Source organism: Liolophura sinensis, chromosome 6 (genome assembly GCF_032854445.1).
Source record: "Liolophura sinensis isolate JHLJ2023 chromosome 6, CUHK_Ljap_v2, whole genome shotgun sequence".
NCBI lineage: Eukaryota > Metazoa > Mollusca > Polyplacophora > Chitonida > Chitonidae > Liolophura > Liolophura sinensis.
Window position 1 is genome coordinate 37,461,982 of NC_088300.1, and position 24,495 is coordinate 37,486,476.

The window sequence follows — 24,495 nt, forward strand, 5'->3', positions numbered from 1 at the left end:
AACCAACCCTCGGTCTGGGAATGCTATATGAATGAAACCACATGACATTCAACAATGATCCGTCTTTAATTATGTTGGACAGAAACACCAAAGTTGGTCATGGTGTGACAAACTGCTCTCTTGAAGAGGGGAGGGGAGAGGGAAGGGGGGTCATGAGTACTAAATATTTATCCCCAACACAAATTTCAATACACGTAGCTTGACCTTCATGAAATCTATTAATAAACCAAGAATGGTACCTACTAATCCCCATAATGACACGAAACTATCTTTAGCTTTGATTTTAGATGGATTGATTCTTTTCTTTAAATGGAATAATCAAAAACTTTTCACCTATGCAGTGGTGATCGCTTTTGTATGTCAAAGAAACTGGAGGGCTTGGTGTCGACTAATGACCTATGGCAAGTTGTTTGGGAACCTTTTCATTTGTGACATAATATTCAAAATATAGACTGGTGCTTAACTTTTTTCAAAGTACATGTATTATATATAATTCACTTTAAACACAGCAGTCAGGGCCCTATTATTTATTTATTTATTTGATTTTACGCAGTACTCAAGAATATTTCACTTATACGACGGCGGACAGCATTATGGTGGGTGGAAACTGGGCACAGCCCGGGGGAAACCCAAGACCATCCGCAGGTTGCCGCAAGACCTTCCCACGTACGGCCGGAGAGGAAGCCAGCATGAGCTGGAATTGAACTCACAGCGACCACATTGGTGAGAGACTCCTGGGTCATTACGCTGCGCTAGCGCGCTAACCAACTGAGCCACGGAGGCCCCTCGGGCCCCTATTAGTCAAATGACTCTGACCAGTCGAGTGAAAACCGTGAATACTAACTACCAGTGTTCCTATCAAGTAGTTAAAACATAAAAGCAACCAAAAAAAATAAAGTCTTCAAATATACATATATTTATTACATCCTTAAACAATAGTACAAGTTGTTAACCACTGCTGTCCCAAGGAGTATTTTTCACATGATCAACAACACCATGAATTCACGGACCACTAATATTCTACATACACAAATTCACACAAAAAACAAATATTTGGGACACCAGTTTGTAATCTATAAAGGACTTGGTAAAAAAAAGTAAGCTTAAGCTCTCTTCTTATGAAGTAAATAAAGAAATCAACTACACTATATACATGTGGGTCCTGACAATTCTGAATCCCTGACACTGCATTTGGTCTAACTTCAGGTTTTCATCAGGCCACATTTAGGGGCACTCAATAAAGTACAGAGAAACGGAAACTTTCAAAACCAGGTGTGTCCATAATTCATCAACGTTAGTATCTAAAGAAATTCTAAGCTTACCAAGAGAGGGGATCTGAGCAGATACCCTTGTCACACTGCGCTCGACACAAGAAACAAAGTTTATGAACTACCTTTAATTCTTGGGGATCATTTTATGAAGACGCAAGACAGGCTTGGTGTACATCAGTGTGGACAAGGCTATATTGAACCGCTTAACAAAAACACAATGTCTTACCAAACATACAGAAGCTGAGGAGATCTGGGAGACATGAGAAGTGAGTGTGACTTGTACACAAGTGAAAAGGTTCCAAATGAAGGGTGCATCCACTTTCTAGACACTGAACCATTTTGAAAAATCTGGATACAAAACATTTTACCTCCAAAATTTGCTACAAATTTGTTCATGTGGCTGAACCTAGTATCATCATAACTGTAATGATTTTGACTGGTGATTAGGAGCTTTAGGTTCTGAGATATAACCTTCATACATGTATATACTACACGTTTTTGTGAAAGGCACACAAAGTTCCATGGCCAGTTATTAGCCTTCCTTCGTACACTATGACTGAGATTCCTCTCAGCCCTCAATGCTCAATTCAAAGTTTTCTAGCTCAGCAAATTCCTTGTTCATTTTTTCTGCCCACTGAATTGCCTTCTGAGACACCTGAAATGAGAGTACATACAGTTAATCCAACAGATAAATTAGCCAGGTTATTTCCATCCAAACAGCTGTTAGCTACAGATACATTGGTTTTCATCTTCTTTTCACACTTCCCTTTATGAAATAAATCCCCACGATGACGCAGGTTTTACACAGTAATTCTTTTGATGGTTTTCAAGAAAGTGCAACAAATCAAGAAAGGCTTAGAAGTGAACCACAAAACTGTGAATTTCACTATAGGATCAGTTAAAGGATACAAGTAAAGCTACCCCAAACACAGATTTATTTCAAAATAATAATAATAATAATATATTGTTTTTATATTTTTATTATTTTATATCTCTTCACAACCCCAGTATTTTATGCATATTTTCTGTCAATGGTCAGGATTTTTTTTTGGAAATCACATCATCGGTGAACTTACTGGGAACCCATGGCAGTTTAGCGCCCCATGCTGAATCTACCCCCTACACACTTGTTTTTACAGCTATTACCGTTGCAACAGCCACATCAGGCTGCAGCTTAGAATTAATTTCCAGATTACCACTTAGGAAGACAGTATTTTAAATTTTTAGTCCCAAAGAAGAAAGTGGAGAAGCTTTTTAGATCCGCAACTTAGGACACAACTTAAACTGCGTATTAGGGAAAAGAAAAAATCATTGATTGTTTTCACAACAAACAAATATTTGTATTTATTTTTTTATGATTCTGGTGTTGAATCATACTGAGACTTTTGTCCAAGATGGAAATGTCTGACCTCTCAGTGCAGTACCAAGTCTTTGGTATGTTATTTATTTATTTATTTGATTGGTGTTTTACACCGTACTCAAGAATATTTCACTTATACGACGGCGGCCAGCATTATGGTCGGTGGAAACTGGGCAGAGCCCGGGGGAAACCCATGACCATCTGCAGGTTGAAGCCAGACCTTCCCACGTACGGCCGGGGAGGAAGTCAGCATGAGCTGGACTTGAACTCACAGCGACCGCATTGGTGAGAGACTCCTGGGTCATTACGCTGCGCTAACGTGCTAACCAACTGAGCCACGGAGGCCCTGTCTTTGGTATGACCTGACCCGGGTTTCATTCCAGGTTTCCGGACCTTGTAAAGGGAAAGAAAACACTCAATAAAGTATATATCAGATGACCATTAGATAAGACCATTAAACGCTGTACAAGAAAATAGTTCACTTTGTTTATTCTAGTCTTTCAAACATCATATTCTATGGTGGTCTGTAGTGACCCAGAAGGATCAGCGATGTCACATCTATATTTTTGCTTGAAATAGTTCTCTCCAATCATGAAGTGTATTCGTAGATCTGTATGTATAAGTATTTTGAATCATGATACATAGCAGTATATCCGGGGTTAAGTGGCAAAAAACCTGATGGTCAGAAAAGGCTGCCATTGATTCCAAATGTTCAAATACAATTGAATTCTAAAAAAATAAATGAAACTATTTTTATGAATAGAGTTTAATGGTCTTTCATCTGACATATACTTTATGTTCGTGTTAGTCTTTGTATTGAACCTAGACCACGATGTTCGGTTTGGTCATGATGTCCCTCTAAGGGAGCTGTATACTTTTTTACATGTAAGGCTTTACATACATATATGCAGCTAAGACTGAAGTGTTCACCTATACTGCAAGGCTATGGAAACTAGTGCTATATTGCCCTCATAACCTTGTCTTACATAACCATTTTACGTAACTGAACAGCTACTGTGAGTTCATCTCATTCTGGCTTCTTCCTTGGTAAGGTGGGCAAGTCTCAGCAACCTCCGGATGGTTGTGGGTTTCCCCCTGGCCACCATAATGATGGCCGCCCTAGTATAACTGAAGTACATGTACTCTTGTGTACGCCATAAAAACAATAATCAAATAAATAAATAAATCTTTAAATTTTAATTTAAAGGTCATGCAAATAATTAAACGGACAATGGATTACCTGAAGCAATTTCCAGGTAACCTTTTTACAGGTGAAGACCTGCAAACATACATACTTCTGACCTAAGATAATTGTACATTAAGTGAACATTGGTTACCTCTTTGGCTTTCTTGGGCTTGTGGACTTTACTGGCAACTTTTGGTAGTTCTGAAAAGAAAAACATCATTACTTTATTACCAGAAGATTACTGGCTGTTCGATTATTCTTGTAAAAGTGCTTAAGGTTGCAGAGTATCACAACATCATTAACAAAAAAAAGACTTTTGGTTGAAAGTGTGTGAAATTTGGTGCAAATTGCAACTTGTTGTTCATAAGATCAAATGTGCAATCCATCTGTTTTTTTTTTCATCCATAAAATGCAATAATGCCTTTGGGCCAGAATGTTGGAATGATTACTGAATGAGGAGTCCAACTGATCACTGGCATGACTAGCAGTATTTGAGCTGTAGTGTGGGGAGAACTAGTAAGAAATAGAGAACACTTACAGCTTTCACACAAGAATAAAACATCCAAAATCAGAAAAAAGAGGTGTTATATATCAACCCCGCCCCCCCGCCAACCAATCTGTAAAACTTCAAGGAGCATTAAATATACATGTAGCTGAGTGTTCATATACAATATCTGTAAACATTCAACTACAGCTTGGCCTGCAGCTAGCAACTCTGTCAAACCAATACAAGAAAGCTCCAGATTAGTCACCGTGTAAACCATATGTCAAATCTGCTTAGAAGGCACAAGTAATGCTCTTTTCCCAACAGAGACGCCAAAGGGAAGGGCAAGTATGAAAGTTGGACTGGTGGATACTAGTCACATGCCTTAACCACTGAGATAGATCCCAATACCTGTGGTTACAAGTCACACAGCTTACCACTAAGATACATCCCACTTGTGTGCTGAAGGCTACAAGTTACACAGCTTACCCTTATTGGTAAAGTGAGTTGCTTACATTTAAGTGTTGCTTACCTTCTTGTAGAACAAAGGGAAAGCCTTGCTTGGCTGTTATTCTGAAGTTGAGGTTGTCCATTGATGTGAGTGTGAGGATGACATGGAGCAATAGTCAGACATGGGCGTGACTGAACGTTTTTACAGGAGACACGCCCAGAGCAGGGGAGTCTAAAGTGTCATAACCGTAACGGGAATCCTCCAATGCTTTCAGGGCAAGTTTCTGAGCTCGACTTTCTGAGCTTGGTGTTGAAGTTGCCTGCTGTCCACTGCCAAGCTTTGCTCGTTTCCGTAAAGGTGGAGAGATAAATACACCACTGTCTCTCTTCACGTCAATGCACTGCCTTATTTTTGTTCAAATCTGTCATCCGCGGAGAGGATCTTTGGCTTCCTAAGGTTGTGTCTACAGATGTTGAGGACGCTGTATCAGAGGTATTGTTTGATTTTCTCTTCCGCAAATTCTGTCGCTGTGATGGTGTTTCTTTAATACTAGAGTTCCCAGAGACATCTACAGACATCTGGTTGGATGACATTCTAGTCATCCTGCTCTTTTGAACAATTTCAACTGTTTTTGTGCTTATTTTTGGCTGTTGTTTCTTTAACACTTCCTGCTTTTTGGAACGTGAATGGGGCTTTCCTGTTTTGCTTCGTCTGCTTACAACTGACTGAGAGCTGACCAGCCTTTACAGGTGACAAAATTAAACGCGGGTTAGAAAGACCTTCATTACTGTCAAAGTCGTACGCATCATGTGGTTGAGGAAAGGTAATACTCCCATCTGACTGGCCGGTTGTGTCAGGACTGTTCTCCTCATCACCATAGTATTCCTCCTCAGTCTCCTACACCACAATCAATCAATCAAACTTCAATCTTAATACCAATTCAACATAACATTCAATTTAGCTAGCAAGCAAGCGCATTTCTTTAAACAGGAACAGCATGGTTTACTTTCCGGGAATCAGGGAATGGGAATCTAATCATCAGACTTTTTGCAAACAAAAACTACAGGAATCTGCATGTCTTGCTCAGTTGCTGGCCACAGTCATCAAATATTCCTGAGTATGGCTTGAAAAATCAATCAAATTAATAAATAAACTTTAAAAAAAAGCAAACAAGTGGGATTCACATGAAATTTTGTGCAAATGTTGACACTGAGCACAGGGCCAGTCAAATAAATTTTGGTGATCAAGACTGGTTCCAGAAATTTTTTAAACAATTTTTTTTCAACACTGACAGAAATGCAGAGTATTATCCCTTTGTTTGTAGTGATGGAATTTGTACTTTTAGCTGCAGGGAGGCTAGAGATCTCAAAGTACTCTTTAGTTGTAAGTCATCAGGTAGGCTTGATGTCATCCATATTCTCAATTCATAGATTTGTCCTTTAAATTGTAACTGATAAGACACACTACGTACATAATGTCTCTTGGTAAGTCCAAACACTCTCTCACTTGGCAAGGATCAATGATATATTTGAAACAGGAAGCATGCATAAACAACAATAATCTAAAATCATGGATAATAGGATACAGACGCCAAATTCCAAACTACTCACTGTGAAAGCCGAACTTTGAGAAGTTGATCCAGGTGTCGCTCTTGTTGTCTGCGAAAGACAGAGGAAGAATCATCATTATGTTTGATACTCTGACTCCTGAACCTGAGTCAAAACATGCAGGTTACATGTGAAGACTTGTGAACCCGAGTCATACTACACATGTAACATGTAAAAACACAGAACTCGAGTCATCCTATTTACATGATATGTGTAATGACTCCTGAACCAGAGGTTATTCTACATATATACAAGTTTGTCAGGAACTTGCCACAGGTCCGGGGTTTGACGGCAGGTGTCCCAGTTTACTCTACCCATAAAACTGGCCAACGCTGACTGTAGAAGTGTAAAATTCTTGAGTGTAGACTGTAGTGGTAAACAACAATCAAATAAATACATATATTCATCATCATCGCAGGATGATCATCATGACTAATCATCGCAGAGGATACTACCTTCCCAGCACACACAAGAAGGATTACATGCACCTATGACACAGCACATCTATTCTCTTGGATAAGACCTTCAACTGAGGCAGCATTATATCTACATGGAGTATGAAATTAGAACGGGCCTGGTATAAAGTAACTCAATCTCTATGATACGACATATGTTATGCTATCTTGAAAGCAAGCCATAATCCCCAACCCAAGGAAACAGTTTCAACAATGTGATGGACACTACTATTAGAGCTCTTACCAAGTATTTCTGAGAAAGTCGGGTTATTATTCGCATAGTTTGCTGGTGCTCTGTGTCTTGCACAGGTGTATCTGAAACATAGCCAACAAGGGATTGAAACCAACAACACACTTTTCATATGAAGGGAATGATGACAAAGATGTTTGGTACAGGTCTGAACCATTTATTCTGGCAACAGTATAATATGTTCCACTCACAGAAACTTCAACATATAAAAAGTGCAAGCTAAGCAGACACATATATATATATATACATATATATAAAAATAAAATGGTGGGCCCTTAAATCCACTCTACAACAGCAGCAATTTGTTGTATCCTCAATTTCTATTGAGGTTCGAAGAGAGAAGGATCTTTCAATTACTCATACATGTGTAAATCCATTTCACACTAGTTTTATGCAGAAAGTCCAATAAAGTGTTGATTTTTCCCTCTTCCAACTCGCGTTGTGCACATGTAATGCGTTGGGTGCATCCAAAATCCAGAATGTATCGGTGGCCATGGGTAGAAATCATGGATAAAACAAAAACGGATGTGCATGTGATAACTGCAAGCCTTGAATGGAACCTTTAGAATTAATTTTTCTTGTTCGACTGAAAGGGCAAATTGTCCTTTCTATTCTACATGCATGATGACTGATGAAATCATCACTAAGGCTCTTGAGATTTTAGTACACCAAACTTGCCATGATGAATTATTTTTGACGAGTAAGAAAGAAATATTTCTGTGGATTTCAACGAGATTTCAACTTGGGAATGGATTTACACTTGCAGGCGTGGTAATTAAGTCATATTCTCTTTAATGTGCATAAAAATTGGCATGTCAAGCCGCTTTAAAGTGAATTTAAGGCTGTAGGCTGTTAATCAGTAAAGGTAAGGCTGCCAAAATGGTAGCGCCCACAATTGTGGAGGTCTGTATTTTCGCATGAGACAAAACATGAGTTAAGTAGCTCTACTGTGGATCGTTAGCAAAGGTAAAAGTAAGTACAGTTCAATTAAATTAAATGTTTAGGTCTATTTTCAACAATTTTTGATATTTACCTGCGTTAACATTTAATTGTTGAATTCAAAAACGTGGTAGGTCTATTCTGCGAGGATAGATGGCCGGTAAATTCCACTCCACACGCTGATTTCTGATGTGGACTGAGAAGATATCGGTCTTTTCAATAACTCCTGCAAGTTTCAATCAATTCCAGACCAGATACATGCAGAAAATCTGATAAAGTGTTGATGATGAGCTCATCGCTAAAATTGTTATTTAAGATTGTCTTGTCTTGTTAAGTTGATTTCCGTATCTTCTGGTGCACGGTTCTGAGATTTTAGTACACCCAACTAGCTATGACCTCATGACAGCACAAAGTTATTTCGACTCAAGAATGGATTTACACTTACAGGAGTGGCAATAAAGGTTCGGTTCTCAGCAATGCACGCCAGAAAATCGGCGTGTCGCAGTTTTGCAGTGGATTTAACAGCCAACTTCGTTCCGCAAAGTGCCTTGCGGAACGGACCTACCATGTTTTTGAATTCAATGATTAAAGGTTGAGACAGGTAAAGATGAGGAATTGTTGAAAACTGACTTCAACGTTTTGTTCAATTGAACTACAGCATGTCGAGGTATATAATTTCTTGAACGTGCAAACCAATGGCGCTATTACTAAAATGCGTACACGTAAATTCCATGGTGAAGTACAGCAGGTATTACATCGTCGCTATGTGCGCCTTGTCACTCGGGGCCGGTAAGAAAACGCGAAACAGGTGCTTGCAAGTCGCAATAATGTAGGTTGTTGTTGTTGTTGTCCACTTACCATTGTTGTCGGTGGTCACTATTCATAAAAAGCTTTCAATCACTTCCATCTTCTTACCTGAATCAGATGTTCCATATCTTTCAGCCTTGTTCTTGGCTTGTCGACTATATTTTTTCCGTCTTGTGGACATTGTAAATTCAACAATTATACTTCAGCAAACACTCACGCGATAACGTTCTATTTGAAAATCGAGCGCAAATGACGCACGCATGCGCTCAAGGGGAGTAACGCCTAGAGAAATTATGTCCCCTGTCGCTTTCGTTTGAACTATTTTCTTCTCGCTCTTATGTCCTGTTGTGAAAGCTGCAGTTGAACCTGGGATTAAGATACAACTGAGACTAATTTGTTTTAATCTCATGTTGAACATTCAACGTCACTGAAATGACGTAATCCGTTCCTTTACAGACATCTGTTGGTATCCCATTTCGATGAAATATTTTAGAAAAAAAAAGTTCATGTCTTAGAGGACTCTAAAAGGGAATTGCGAAAAAAAACACACACACACACAAAAAAGGTTTTCAATCATAATACTCCTACTCATAAAAAATATTGGTACCGGTAGTTTCTCTCACTGTGTGATAACTAAGTCAAGATGTGAGATAAATTCCGACATTTTCGGGAGGGATTGGAGGCCTTTATGATTGAGTGAGTGAGTGAGTGAGTGAATGCTTGGGGTTTAACGTTGAACTTAACAATTTTTCAGCGATATGATGACAAAGGAGTCCGTAGAGTCCATGAATGTGTAATGTGCTTCCTTGTTGCATGACAGACTTCCATCGCTCTTTTACATAGTGCTGCTTCACTTATTTAAGGCAAGTAAGGCTCCTCGCTTGAGCAATATACCGATAAGGGTCAACCAGTCGTTGCACTATCCCCTGAATGCTGAATGCCAAGCGAGGAAGCTACAACTTCCTCTTTTAAGGTCTTAGGTGTGACCTGACCCAGAATTGACCCTAGATCTGCTGCTCCCGAAGCGGACGCTCTACCAGCTGTGCTCTCTGGGCCTCTGTGACCTAGTGTTCAACCTGCTAGCGTAACAAAATGACCCATGCAGGAGCCTCCGAGGTTGTGTAATTATTTCACATAACATCAGTCCAACAATAAAAACATAATGTGTACACAAATTACCCTTTTAGTATGTTTGGTTTTATTCTCATAAGTAACAGATATACAATGACATAACGATCTTAGTTTTTCCACAAAACACACAAAGCACAGTTATGTTCTGTGTATCTGTAGGCCTACTTGTATGACTGGGGCACAGGTATTCATAATGCAAGGCTGAAAATGTCTAGCCTCAGCTAGCATCAGATCTATATGTTTTCTTACTATTAATACACTTGTCTTGGCACTATTTTTTTCATTTGACAAAGCCTATTCTTCATGCCAAATTACCTCAAGAAACTTGTAATTTTTTTTCATTGACTTGATTGTTTTTTAACGCCCTACTGAAAACTACCACAAATTTGTAACTTCACCAGTCAAATACACTGCAAATAGCAGAAGAAACTTTAAAATGGCTAAAAGCAATCAAAATTCACAGTTCAAAACAAGCACTAATCTTGTATTGCTGACATTTAACATGCTTTAACAAGTGAACCAGTCTGACTTTATTTGCAAAGGGAAAGACTTCAGTTTATGTCCATTGGGGGGAAAAAGGGCTTCAAATTTCTCCAAACTGGGTATTTATATATTAAGGCTCACCTAAAGAAACTGCCATGTCACCTGAGACAAACTGAAATATATTTCGTTCAGTCAAAGAGTACTGAAGCCACATTTCGGATGTTTGCATCAAATCTTGTCCCCTTGAAGGATAATTAACTTCTCCAACAAGTCTCACCAAATCTCACTCAGATTCTGGAATTTTTGCAGTCCTTTTAGGTATGTGAATGATATCCAAAAGCTCCACCTTCAACTCATTAATAAGTTAAAGACTTTCAGAAATTCTATCATGCTAAAGAACTATCCAATCAGGGAATACAGTTACACGTAAACCATTTCCTTCACGGCTTTAGGCAAATGTTGTTGAGAATTCTACTGTGCGTTGTGAAGCAGAAGTACAAAAAAACATTGTTGAAACATTGTTAAATGTTAAAACCGAAAGCCTACAGACAGACTTTTCACAATAATGATCACTGAATGCATCCAACATTTCCATAATGAAATGAGTAGATTACTGGTGGAACAATATGCTGTTAAATAGCATACAATAAACTGATATCAGTAGACTGATCTTTTTTTACACATCAAACATTTACATCCTATGTTAAGGACCATCATGACAGTGGTAAGACGCGGGTACATATTTTCAACTCGATCACAGGAGCGCAAAGAATCAGACTGATGTTTGTCGATAGTTTTTTGTTTCAATGACTTTCTTCCCACACATGGCACAGATTCCTAAAACAGAAATTACACAGTGACACTATGGTTAGAAATAAACTTGTACAAAAAAAGTGCAGTAGTACAAATGAAAAACCTCAGTATGAAGTACTTAAACCTTCACCTTAACATGGATTCTAATACACAAAAGAGATGTGAAGGTCATCAGTTTGGTAATTTACAGTAATTAATATGTATACAAAGTACCAAAAATGAAACATCCCTCTCATTTCTATGCTTTACATGTACGCAAAACCGGTTTTCAATACATGTAGTATTTTTTAAAAAGCACCGTTAATATTTACCATAACATTCCAATACAGAAGAGGCTAAGTTGTGAATTTAGAACAGCTGCAGAACCCTCACTTTTTTGTGCTAAGACACTGTAAACAATTTCCCACCCACCCTCTACAACAACACCATATACTATTGAACACATTCTGTCCAACAGCCATTAGCCATAATTTTTTTATGAGCATTAATGATGTAAACTCTCAAAGTTTACGAACACTGAACATATATTGTAATTATGACACATACCTTTTTTGTATGCACAACCTGGAAAAAAAAAAGTTATTGTGAGAGAGTGCTTGCAATGTGCATGTAATGTGCCTCCTTGTTGCAGGATGGATTTCCACTGCTCTTTTATCTAGTGCTGCTTCACTGAGACGACTTACCGAAGACAAGTAAGCCGCCCAACCCAAGCCATTATACTGATACGGGTCAACCAGTCATTGCACTATTCCCTTAATGCTGAAAGCCAAGCAAGGAAATTACAACTTCCTATATTAAGGTCTCAGGTGAGACCCGACCCAAGATTGACCCTGGATCTACCTCCCCTGAAGCCGGTGCTCTACTGAGCTATCGCTGCCAGTCATAGTGTTATTATAAAAAATGTAAAGTATTACAATGTGAAATGTGTACTCAGTATAGGTCATTGAAACATGGTTCAACAACTTTCAATTTCTCTGGTCTCCCACTTCATAAACTAACCATAAGTTTGATTTCCTCTGTGAAAACCATTTTCTCAAGAAAACTCAAGTTGATCTCAAGATTTTACAGTTTATAGAGAGAGGGAGTGTTTGAAAGTTTTGCATTAAAAGGGAAAGTCTTAATTTGACGAGACATATTAGTTAACCTACCTTGACAGTAATGAGATCCAACCTGGTGTACTGACGACTTACATATTCTACATTTCGCAAAAGTGGAGTACGGCGCAAATCTGAAACCAAAACAAATAGAAAACAACCAATAAGGGAAGGCCACATAAAATTACACCAACATCACAATTAAAGTTTAAAAGAAGCTACTCAGTGAATTTATTAGGATTCATAATTTAAAAGCGTGCAGAGACACATGAACGTCAGGTCCCTGTTTCACGAAGTGCACTGTAAAAGCTAAGTGTGCCCTTCCAATAGGACAGCGTACTTGTTGTTTAAGATATGAAGTACACTGTAAAAGCTAAGTGTGCCCTTCCAATAGGACAGCGTATCTGTTGTTTAAGATATGAAATGCACTGTAATAGCTAAGTGTGTCCTTCCAATAGGACAGCGTACTTGTTGTTTAAGATATGAAATGCACTGTAATAGCTAAGAATGCCCTTCCAATAGGACAGCGTACTTGTTGTTTAAGATATGAAATGCACTGTAATAGCTAAGTGTGCCCTTCCAATAGGACAGCGTACCTGTTGTTTAAGATATGAGGTGCACTGTTATAGCTAAGTATGCCCTTCCAATAGGACAGCGTACTTGTTGTTTAAGATATGAAGTGCACTTGGCTAAGGACTACATAATACTAAGTAGGCTACGCTTCAGGACATCAGTCTATTACAAAATAATCAATATTTATTTCACCACATCATTTCTCAACAGAATTTTCTTTGTACACAAAATGCGTTAAAAGACACATTTACAATCACAACTAAATTTAAAGAACATACCTATTTTTCTTAGCTGTCAAGGCTTTGTTTTCTCCCACTGTTCGTCCCCCTCCTTCTGTAAACAGATCAGGTTTTCACATGTAGTCAGTTTGCACTGAATAAAGTTTTCAATGCACCTAACTACCCAAAAACATGCAAAAAAAATATGCATCTTGTTAAAGGTGAGTAGGCCTACTCTGACAACCCCCATGCAGTTTTTCCACCTATAACAATCACTACACAGACTAAGAGACAACTTTTTCTGAATACCATGCCTCACGAATTTGAAGTCCTAGTCTACCAAGCTACCTTAACCTAGGTCGGTAAACCACTACATACAAGTTTATAAGAGTTTACTTTAATATAAACAGTTTACTTTTATGGAGGCTCAGTGTGTTAATTAGCATACACCACAAAGGTATTATTGAATTGTCTCTTGTGTTTAAAATAGATACTAACAGTTTCAAATTTAGTCCTGCAGGATACCAAAGTAGAGCAGGGAACTTGCAAATTTCATTTCCTAATCACATTTCACGCCAAACGCAAAATATAACAATCTTGATGATCATAACATATCTCTCAAATATAGAGCAGCAATATAATTAAGCTTGATGTAAGTAAACATTACACACACTAAAAGTTGTCCAGCTCAAGTTGATGAACGTGCCTAAAATTGGGCTTGTCAATTTCACACAGCACATGATGTAAGGTCTGGGAAGTACACTCATTATGTGCAATGTACAGCTTCAGTATAGTGAAATTCACACAATGATGTGAAATATTTAATGCCGCACCTGGTTTCTCATCAGTGAAATGACCTGAACAGGTAGACAAGAGATATCATTTAAGATATCATTAAAAATATTTACAAATGTATCGCACACACTGGGCAGGTCATTTTATAAAAAAAAAAAATTTGGAACCACTGTAGAACAAGAACAGACCAATGAAATATCAAGACAGCTTGATGAATATTCATAAGGTATCATGATCATGAGCAAATGGATGTCACTAAGATGTCTAACATCTTCAAAACCTGAAACAGTTATATTAATTAGCATACCTGTTGTATTTCTTGCACCAGATTTCCATGGATCTGGAGTAATTACTTTTCCCAGCTTTTTCTGACCTATAATGAAAAAAAAGTGTATAAATTGTACCACATACCCAGCACATATAATCAGAGGATAATTATCTGATACTGGACCAGTAGGTGTATAAATTGTGATGTGGTAAAGGAGGAAACATGAAGATTATGTCATAACCTTTCCATCACATACCCAGTACATATAATCAGATGACAGTTATCTGCTACTGGTTTAGGTTGTGCCAAACACTTCACATGGGGTTGACAGCAAATTACCTCCAATTGCTCCAACCATTGTGGAATGTGAAAATAATATCTGGTTAAAGAAAAACATCCTACTTTAGTATCTGAACATCAAATAACGAGAAAGGTATGAGCTCAAATCATCCAACAAGCACTTAGTTTAATGCAAATAATTTAATAAGCTAGCTTTGTTTGATAATCATTAGATTTTACTTATATGATGGCAGCCAGCATTTTCTCAGGGAAGACCCTCCCATGGACAACCATAAGGATGATTTATGCCATACTCAAGAATATTTCACTTATACAACGGCGGCCAACATAATGGTGGGAGGAAAGTGGGCCGAGCCAGAGGGAAAGACATGACCATCTGCAGGTTGCTGCCACACCTTCCCAGGTATGACCGGAGAGGAATCCAGCACGAAATGAACTTGAACTCACGAGTTGAACTCACACGTTTTTTTAAGATATCCTGCTCACAACAATGGGCAAAAATCTAGCAAAATAAGATCAGCACGCCTTCGCAATAATCATTTCGTATACCGGTATTCATTTATTTAAAGCACAGAACGGAAACATAGCTAGTCTAAAACTTCTACGTTACATTCAAAGAATGGGTGTCGAAAATAGGTGCGCTAGTAATACTTGTGCATTGTGATCGCCCCAGATTGTCACAATCGACGAGTAATTTAACTGAACTAATTAATACCGTGTAGTCTTTCAGCACATTTAACCCTTCTCTGTTATCAGACTTAAGGCTTCCCAACTTACATTTTTCACAAACCATTTTATTCTACCGGGATGTTTTCTCTGTTGGAATCAATAATAAACACTTTATGACAAATCGGTATCCGAGAGAGCGCTTTTGGAAGGGAGATAACCGGACAATATTTTTCTTCCTATTTTTTTTCTTTCTTCATGACCCAGTAAGAAAGGATCCTGAATGATCAGAAATGTTTTTCTTCCTATTTTTTTCTTTCTTCATAACCCAGTAAAACAGGAACTAGAATGATCATTCTTCGTCTTTGTTTCCATATGTTCAGAAACCTACAGTGTGAGTGTTTCTTCTTCCATGATTGTGTCTGACCATAAAGGCCTACTCTTAGGTCGGAATCTCTTTTTTAGCAGCAACAGGCATCAGTGTAAGTTCCTCCGTCTGTACGTCTGACGGCCGATTGGTCAAGTCCTTGACATAGTATCTTTTAACATGGACTATTCACTTAACAAGAGATCTGAGTGTAAGGTGACATAAACTTCGCATGTCATCGCATCTGCTGAGAATTGAGTTTACTCCCATGCCCGCAGGAAACTTTAGCCAGGCTTAATTCAGAATAGGGACTATCTTGTTCTGATATAAAATCAGTTGGACTTTATTCAGGACTAAAGATTAATTTCAGACCTAATTTGCTAATATACATATAATCTTTTTGGCCTGAGGATTGTGATGCCCAGCCTAGTTCTAGTTCCTTTGACCATGAATTAAGCTATCTAATAGGTGATATCCATTAAGACGCCCAAGGCTGAATCACTTGTATCATAAGGGTCAGCTTTCTTGTTAATTTCAACAACCATTACAAGCTACATTTACAAGGATGTCAATTACTTATGTTTATTTAACCTGTCCCCTGCACCTCAAACCTGTCCCACATGGGCAGTTCAAGTATAGTTAATTGCTAGGTGGAGGAATTAATCATCAATTCACGAGTCTGAATGAGAAAGTCTGCTTCACCACACAAACAAACAATCCATTAGGTACAGAATTTTAAAATTTAAACTGCATTCAGGTCAATTTAACCTGGGACTATTATATAATAATCCCAGATTTAACTGAACTGTTACAAAGCGTTTCAAGGTGATGCTTGTTTTTAACACTAGGAACAGACAAAACAAAATAAATATTTGATCAAGAAGTTAATGTTTATTTCACTTTAGATGTGTAATATATTTACACTTTAAAATATGTGTACACTATATCCTACAGGTACATTTTGTGCTTCACATATTGCACGTTTTGGTTAAACTATATTTACAATATTCCATCTGCGTTCTGCTGACAGAGACTAATGACCCAATATAAAGAGGAAAAAAAAATCAAATAGCATGCCATACTATCTACAACAATGTGTGGCTTACTAGTGTGCAAACAAGTTCTTAAAACGACTGATATAAATCAAGTTTTTTATTACAAACCTTTCTAGGCTATTACATTGCAATAAACAAATTGGCATGTTAAAAGTGAAAACATCACATGAAAATCTCCAACTGATGGACAGTCTTTGTACAAAAATTAAATGAAATCCTCAACATGGTTTGTGCTGGTAGGCATTGACAAGAAATGGTAATGTACATAAAAGAATCCCCACACACATGTATATACAAATGTTCCAGCCAAAAAAACTTGAAGATTACTTAAATGTATCATTGAGCACTTGCAAGATGATAACCATACAAGGGTAAACAAAAAATTGATGTGGTAATGATAGCTTTTGTCCAATGAAAATTTACAGTATGACGTGAAATTTTCTGCACTCAAAATATGACACAAATACATCTTATTTCCTAAAATAAACCACTTATGGCATATAACTTTTCACCTTGTAAACAAATTTCTAGTTTGGGGGACAGCAAAAAATAAACAGCCTTAAATACATCAATTTCTGAAACAATCATAAGTGTAGCGCCGGTAATATCATCACACCTGTGTGCTTGTATAAACAATGATATATATGTACACAAGGCTATCTCCACTAGCAGCCTGGCAGTCTGGTCCGTCTACAAAATAATGCTTGTTTCACATGTTAGGGCAAACTCATGTGAGAAATCAATAACTTAAACATTTCAGAGTCTTCTTTAAGCAAATTATATAAAATTGATGAATGCAAATGAGGCCCATGCATGTACACTTGTCTACACATGGTAATTCTTTTTAAACAAATATACAACATTTTGCACCCCGATTCTTACTAATTAGAACAGCTTAAGAAATGGAAATGTGTCCAAGCATGTTCAAATATGAGAATAAAAAAAAACACGTTAAAACAATACAGGACAATCAAAAACTTTTGCACTCATTCTTTTTTAAATGCTTATCTCCTTTTAGGGGCCTGTGAGATATGAATGCAGATTTATGAACTTCAAAAACATGTAATATACAACATCCTAATGCTTGAAGGCTTCAGGTGGAATCCTCCCCTCTTTCTGGAAGAAAACAAAACAAACACAACAAAATAAGCAAGTCACCATTAACATGTTTGTTTCCACAGCCAAGTGCATTAGCCTCACACAACAGTGGTAAGGTTTCTTGGTTTAAGAAAGCGGTACAAATATATGACAAAGGAACTTTTGAGTGTAAAGCTACAGGTAAATCAGCAAAGTTTGGATTTAAACAAAAATAGAACATTTTTTTTACCAATCTGAGCATGCAAGTATAATCTACTGTAATTTTTCAGATTTTTTATTTACATATTAACCATGTAAAAGGCAAAAAAATCCAGTTCTCTAAAAGTCTACAGTTTTTTTGCAGAAAGATACAAACGTGTTGTTCATTAAATGGACTAACCATGTGAGAAAAGAGAAACGCTGTATTCTTGTTATATTTACCTGTATACCATCAAAAAGGAGCAGAGGAGATGTCCGAAAAAGTGAAAAGAAATACGAGAGCTACTAATGATCTCGCTTAATCTTTACAAGAATGAATTCTAGTATGGAGAATACACACCTGAATACTTCATCATCACAAAAAACTGATGATGCAAGACTTCCATGTATCTTTGCTGATTATTTTATATTACGTTTATATAACGCTAACAAAGCCCCAACACTCACCTGGAGATCAGTAAATATTTTGGCTGCCTTTTCAAAATTCCATGCATTCTGTTCAAGACACCTACAAGCAAAAACATGAAAATTTTAATGAAAATTGATGCAAAGCAATCTAAAACAAAAGCGTAGAATATGTTGTATATCTCCAAACTACCTAAAATCTTCAACCACCTCTGAAATCTATACTCTGAAACATTCTGAGGGGGCTATGGGGTGTAGGGAAAAACATTTGCCTAGTTTTATGAAGCTTAGATGTTTAGTGCCACAAACATGTCATTTCTATTGTCATTTTCATCATAACCATATGCATAACTTCCACATGAGAAAAGTGATTTAGGGGCTGAAAAAGTAGAAGATTTACAGTACACCTAACAGGCTGGTTAAACAGTTGCTGCTTAAGGGATGCATCTATACTGGCAGTAAACTAAACGGCTGGCGGTCATATTGATAGTGCAGAGAAGTTCACAGCAGAACAGATCAAGATCAACATCTCTTCATTCACAACAATCAGAATCATACACTTCCAAGAAAGTCAAGGGTTACTGTGAATGTTCACTGTGCATTACAATTTGAGATTGAGAAAAAGTTGGTGTTTGGAGTACATCTACGCTTCTCTAAAGATACATTTAATGTCTTCGTGATGGCTTTTATTATAAGAGAACTGAATAAAAGCATCTTCGAAAAAAGTGGGAACAGTCCTGGATACTGTTAAGGACCAAACTCGCTGTCAACCCTGCAGATGCCTCCTGCTATCGTGCTGTGTTAAACACAAAGAAGCACGAAGTATATGTCAGATGAAAGTCTTAGTCCATGAAATACTGTACAGGAAAATAAATCAGCTTATGTTTTTTAGAATATTTTCAACCAAGCAAAATTCATCTGAACCCATGAAATTGATGGTGGCTTAATCTGTGTCACATCACATCAGGTGTTATTGGTCTTTCATCTGCCACAATGGATATTTCATTTTAGCATCTCATTTGCCTATAAAGAAACAGAGAAATGGATTTGTGATATCCTGGAAGTCTTCCTTACTTTGATGACCACTCCATATTCATGCCGGACTCAGTCGAGAACTGTTGCACCATGGCCATGCGAGCACCATCAGCTCCTTCTAAGGGGTTCTGTAATGGGGCAGCTCCTAGCACTGGGCTTGACGATGGGGTGGGGGCTGGATTCTTAAAGGCTCCCTGCTCAAGCATATTTAGAAAACAATATCAGCCAGATTGGAACTTCATAAAAACAAGGGTTGTGAGAATCTAAACAACTCATCACTTCACTATTCATTAATCGTATGAGCATTAAACCATACTGAAAACTTGTATCTCTAAGATAAACAATACAAAATGCCTCACCCACTGTTGGTCACTAAATGTTTTGCATATATGGTGCGATATTTTACATTATAACAGGCCTTAAATTTAGTCTGAATGATAAATTTCTCCTGCAGTTCATCTTAAATTAGCTAATCAAGGAAAAGGAAAATGATATGCATAAAAACTGCACATTGAGATAATTGATATGCATAATGTAACTCCACAACCTTTTCGCATGTTTGCAAAGTGTGTATTCAGGCATATCCTGTAGGCATATAATTATACTTTTTGTGAAGCCCTCAAATTTCAAAACCCAACCAAAGTAGTTTTGTGTCCAAAGTCAAACTAAAAATGTGCATAAATTGCACTGGAAGTTGATCTTTCATGTGCGAAAAGGTTGACGAATTAAGGTACCATCTGCTGCAATTACAATATTCCCCTTTATGCATGTTGGGTGAGCTTAGCATCAACATCAAGAATAATGGTGACAGATCAGGGAAAAAGAATATGAACAGGGCTGGACTGGATGAAGCTCGTGTTATAAAGGTAATTACAATGTGACACATCTATGAAATGTGCTATATCCCCTCATCAGGTGTGATGCTTTTGAGGTTAATTCCACCTGTAGTTTGGAATACACTGCCTGCAACACGATTTTTATTATTTTTTTCTTTAAGCTAATTTGTATGTCAAACCTGCTGAATTAACCACATTCCCCTCTTTAAATGTCACATTCATTGTACATCAAGTTGAAAATGTATTTAAAAAATCTGGTAAAAAAAGGGTATTAAAATGTGCACCAAATTTAAACAGTGATTAGTTTTCAAGACATTGCACGATACGCATGCTCAGATCAAGACATATTGCATCCACCGTACTCAAGAATATTTCACTTTTACAATGGTGGTTACAATTATGGTGAGAGGAAACCAAGCATGGGGGAATCCATAACCATACGCAGGTCACTGCAAGTAAGCTGGACTTGAACTCACAGTGACCACCTTGGTGAGAGGCTCCTCATTCATTGCACTATCACACCTATCAGACCTAACCACTGGGGCACGAAAACCCTTGGTATCTTTCATACAATGCATTTGTAATTCTATCCCTACTCTTTATGCTGAGCTGTAACCTAGAGAACTACCACTCACCTGCACCTGCTCAGGGCTGGCATTGGTTACAGACAACATGTCATTGGTGATCACAATCCTGTGAAAAACAAGAAGCTCACCTTTGTGACAAACATCCATATTGTAACCATACCAAAGGAAGATTTGGTCTTGGTACCCTACATGTAGTATGTAGTATGTGTCTACGTATGTATGTTTGGCAGTTTAAAGTAGAACCCAGCAATGTACCTTCCAGCACTGAACCTTGAACTGCACATAGATGATTTTATGTTCCCTGAATTGATTCCGATCGTTTAAGACGACAAAATATTTGCTGTAAAACTGTTTACTGATTTCCAGGTGCTAATGAAGAGGTGTACACATAGGCGTAATTATAGATTTTGTCATACGATAGCTTCAGGATAAGAAACAGTGGGTAGGTCTAATGCATGGATTTGTCAATGATTTGCAGGGTTTTTCAATACATAATCCCGGCAGGTCTTCACAGTATGACATTATCTTGCCACGGTTCTGCGGTCGACAAGATAGGCAGACAGTCCAGCTTTAATGTTTTTTTTATAAGTGGAACTAGTTAAAATAATATTTTTTTAAATGCAGTTCACATACTAAAATAGCAAAAATATGGTGTCTAAGGAACATTTAGCATGAAAATAAAGGCGCTGGAGTTCTCCTTTAAAAAATTTTCAGTCATCTGACGACAAGGAGTCATTAGGTATGTGCACATCTATTGTATCTTCTTGACATGCCACACGACCACATTATATGGACACTGGGGAAACCAGTCCTGTTTCCTTCCTCTAACAACACAAAACCAACCAGTAATGCACACATTATCCTTTTTTCAGTTATATTTTGTCTTCCATTTTTGTTTTATGTCTATTAAATCTGAAACAAGTTTGCTGCTTTTTTTGTGATAAAACATTTGTTTTTCTTTGTATACGAGACCTACCCTCCACCCAGTGAAATGGTTGAAAACACACGCCGAAACGCCCGCACGATTTCACGATCATTTCTCGATGTAACTGAAGCAGAAAGAAAAGAGTTAACAATGAAATGGAGGCAAGAGTCAGGTGAAAAGATCTAGGGAAATGCTGATTGTGACACAAACGGTGAATTAACATGGCCGAAAATCAAACCTAGCTATTTATTAGAATATATCAAAACTAACCTTTCAAACGGCATTTATATAGGAGTGGCATGACAGAGAAGAGATTCTTATGGTATCCTACATGTAAACGCCATCCGCCCCCCCCCCCCTCCCCCAATTTTCTGTTACTACTCATTTACTGATCTATTTTTCATACTTTTCATTGTTATTTTCAAATTACTGCTCAAGTTAGGACATTTGTCTTTCACGTCTCAGTTGCACATTTGTTACCCTAACTGACCTATTGATTAACACTGTTAGTTTCATCGAAATATCATCTTCAAATTAAGAAAAAGGTTAATAATATAATTTTAAAGGGACAATAACACATAAACACTTAAATTAAATGTCATTTTACCTTCTTTAAATAGTCCAGTTACAGAAAACATGAGCAGCTCATTCTACAACAGAAAACATTAAAAAAAAATTTTACATCACCAGTCATAAGCATTCTGTTTTTTCTTTTTTGTACTTCATGATTATTATGAAATTAAGTTGAAGCAAGGTTGTTTCATTAACCGAGAAAAATAAGTGCTTAAAACATTACAGTAAATCAATGCTGAAAAGCTCTGGTAAAGATTACAAATGAAGAAAAAAAATGCTGCATGTCTGGCTGCGTATGCTTAGAGTGAGGGATGTACCTATCGCTGAATGCCTCACTGTAACACCTACACATACCTGAAGCTTGCATTAAGCTGAAGGGAAACACAGGCATGCCTTTAAGACATGAGGTGTACACCTCGGTGTCAGGTAACAGACATGACAGAGGAGGTCAATACCTCATCAATAGTATTTGAGGTGTACTGTATCTTAAGTATATCTCAGTCACGTCTATGTTTAATATGCAAATATTACAACACTTAAACCAGTTAATTTCAAAAACTTTTGTGTAAAAGAGGATGTACCTCAAATACACGTGATCAGCAACTGGAAGAAAACATCAGCACTCAGCAGATACGTACGTCAGAAACTACGACAGTTTAAACAAAACTTAGATCTGGTAGTAAGGCTACTGGTATACACACAAAGCAGCAATGATGCAAGATCTCCCTCACATCAATGTGCTCTCTAAGTATGTAACACTTCAACTTAATACACACGGTGCTTTTTAAGGTACCACCGCAAACATCTACCTTAACGGGGACTCTAATACATAATACACGGAGTCGTAAATTTTGTAATTTACAGTTATTAATATGCACACAGCACATCAATCATGGAATATCTCCCTTGTGTTATTATTGTGCTTTATATGTATGCAAGACCTCAGCTTCATGAGATAACATCCTTAACATTAAGTTACCACTGCTTTCCTTGTTTATACTGGACACCAATGCTCGTGCTCGGTTTATGACGTAAGCTACATGTATGCCTGTACATGGTACAGGAGAGCTAAAAACAGATGATGTACATATACACCTCAGAAATTTTGTGAGTTCTAGATAATTCTATAAAGGGATCAGAAATTGTGTTATCCAAAGAAATGCATTATCTCGCAATTGAAAAGTTGCTATTCATTAACAGCAACTGACCATTTAACTTAACAATGTTTACCTGTTTTAATGATTTGAAAAGGTTACGTTATGACTTCTGTGAACTAAAATCTTTCTTTACAACATCTGCAACATTATCAAAAGTTGAAGAACACAAGATTACTCAGAAATTCAATGTTCGCCATCACTGTTATTGTTGCCAGTCAAGATTGAAAGCCACTTTTATTTCTCACCGTAACAATGTTCACATCAACATGTAAGGAATTACGATCATGTTTGGTCTTGGGAAAACTACTGGAGCTCAGAAATGAGACAATACTGAGTTTGCCACATTTTAACATCTTGAGCCTCCTCTCTACAAAAAAGAATAAAGCACGCATGTTAAAGAACAAGGCGAATCTTTTTGCCAAATGAATTTAAGTTATATAAAATACTTGTATCTGTATCATTCCTCGACACATGATGAAACAATCTCATAATGATGTTCCAATAACTATCCAAGCCAAAAATTGTTCATTTTCAGACAGACACTTGCAGTAAATATATAATTACCAAACGTAACTGATTGACTGATTTTGTTTAATGGACACATAAGAAAAGGGGAGTGCCTGGGGTAAACTACTAACTTACCTATGTTGGATATACAGACTTACATGCCAATGACATGGATGGAGGACAAGCAGCCTTCACCAATAACTCTACATGACCAAAATTTCGCCCAGAAAAGTGCATTTTTAGAGTTAAATGTCACAAAACATTATTTTTTTTGCTGAAACTTACAATTTTCCAGCAATATCGACATCGACCCATGTTCCAAGCAAAACCTCAAAACACCTTTTTAAAATCAATTGAACTCTCGGAATCAGGAGAAATGGGCAAGTTAGTCTAGGGCGAAATTTATGGTTATTCTGCTAGCAGGGCAGTTACTTATGCAAGTTTCAATTATGTTCATCATTAATGTTGTAGCAACTAGAAAGAGATTTTTGGCCTCATTTGTTGTTCTTAAGACTCCCACATAAAAACAAAGAGTCCACTGAGAAAATCAAGTCAACTGAGAAACTCAGTTGAAGCTTTGCTTTAATGTTACTTTTCATCT

At 37.4% G+C, this 24,495-nt stretch overlaps 3 protein-coding genes across 7 annotated transcripts in view; all 3 read right to left on the reverse strand.

Moving 5' to 3' along the window:
- Positions 1–1,813: 1,813 nt before the first annotated feature.
- Positions 1,814–9,045, reverse strand: LOC135468836 (uncharacterized). Of its 5 annotated transcripts, none has more exons than XM_064747285.1 (5): positions 8,919–9,045; positions 7,059–7,129; positions 6,363–6,410; positions 3,969–4,018; positions 1,814–1,926 (listed from the first exon to the last, which is right to left on the reverse strand). In XM_064747285.1, the coding sequence occupies exons 1-5, from the start codon at positions 8,989–8,991 to the stop codon at positions 1,890–1,892; spliced, it is 279 nt and encodes a 92-aa protein (XP_064603355.1). In that variant the 5' UTR covers positions 8,992–9,045; the 3' UTR covers positions 1,814–1,889. The 5 variants fall into 5 exon arrangements, 4 of the variants coding, with proteins under 4 accessions (XP_064603355.1, XP_064603356.1, XP_064603353.1 ...); XM_064747286.1 differs by lacking the exon at positions 8,919–9,045 and adding an exon at positions 7,428–7,506; XM_064747283.1 differs by lacking the exons at positions 1,814–1,926; positions 3,969–4,018 and adding an exon at positions 5,164–5,493.
- A 947-nt stretch (positions 9,046–9,992) lies between these two features.
- On the reverse strand, positions 9,993–15,341 carry LOC135468251 (cysteine-rich PDZ-binding protein-like). The gene is made up of 6 exons (XM_064746397.1): positions 15,263–15,341; positions 14,225–14,290; positions 13,183–13,237; positions 12,386–12,465; positions 11,784–11,801; positions 9,993–11,261 (listed from the first exon to the last, which is right to left on the reverse strand). The coding sequence occupies exons 1-6, from the start codon at positions 15,276–15,278 to the stop codon at positions 11,197–11,199; spliced, it is 300 nt and encodes a 99-aa protein (XP_064602467.1). The 5' UTR covers positions 15,279–15,341; the 3' UTR covers positions 9,993–11,196.
- Positions 15,342–17,392: 2,051 nt separating this feature from the next.
- LOC135466754 (nuclear RNA export factor 1-like) overlaps positions 17,393–24,495 on the reverse strand; it is a 33,064-nt gene continuing 25,961 nt past the window's right edge. The window contains exons 18-24 of the mRNA XM_064744416.1: positions 23,633–23,754; positions 22,265–22,307; positions 21,709–21,781; positions 20,781–20,838; positions 19,349–19,503; positions 18,317–18,377; positions 17,393–17,689 (exon numbers count right to left, since the gene is read on the reverse strand). Of these exons, the coding sequence (XP_064600486.1) occupies positions 17,651–17,689; positions 18,317–18,377; positions 19,349–19,503; positions 20,781–20,838; positions 21,709–21,781; positions 22,265–22,307; positions 23,633–23,754 (551 nt within the window). The 3' untranslated portion in view covers positions 17,393–17,650. The remainder of the gene's footprint in view (positions 17,690–18,316; positions 18,378–19,348; positions 19,504–20,780; positions 20,839–21,708; positions 21,782–22,264; positions 22,308–23,632; positions 23,755–24,495) is intronic.

Coding starts and splice junctions, on each gene's coding strand:
- LOC135468836 (XM_064747282.1), bottom strand. CDS start 8,991: ATGTCCACAAGACGGAAAAAATATAGTCGACAAGCCAAGAACAAGGCT. Junction 7,130..8,918: donor ATATGGAACATCTGATTCAG/GTAAGAAGATGG, acceptor GCTATGTTTCAG/ATACACCTGTGCAAGACACA. Junction 6,411..7,058: donor GACTTTCTCAGAAATACTTG/GTAAGAGCTCTA, acceptor TGTCTTTCGCAG/ACAACAAGAGCGACACCTGG.
- LOC135468251 (XM_064746397.1), bottom strand. Junction 13,238..14,224: donor TGGTGCAAGAAATACAACAG/GTATGCTAATTA, acceptor ATCTGTTTACAG/AAGGAGGGGGACGAACAGTG. Junction 12,466..13,182: donor TTGACAGCTAAGAAAAATAG/GTATGTTCTTTA, acceptor TTTTGGTTTCAG/ATTTGCGCCGTACTCCACTT.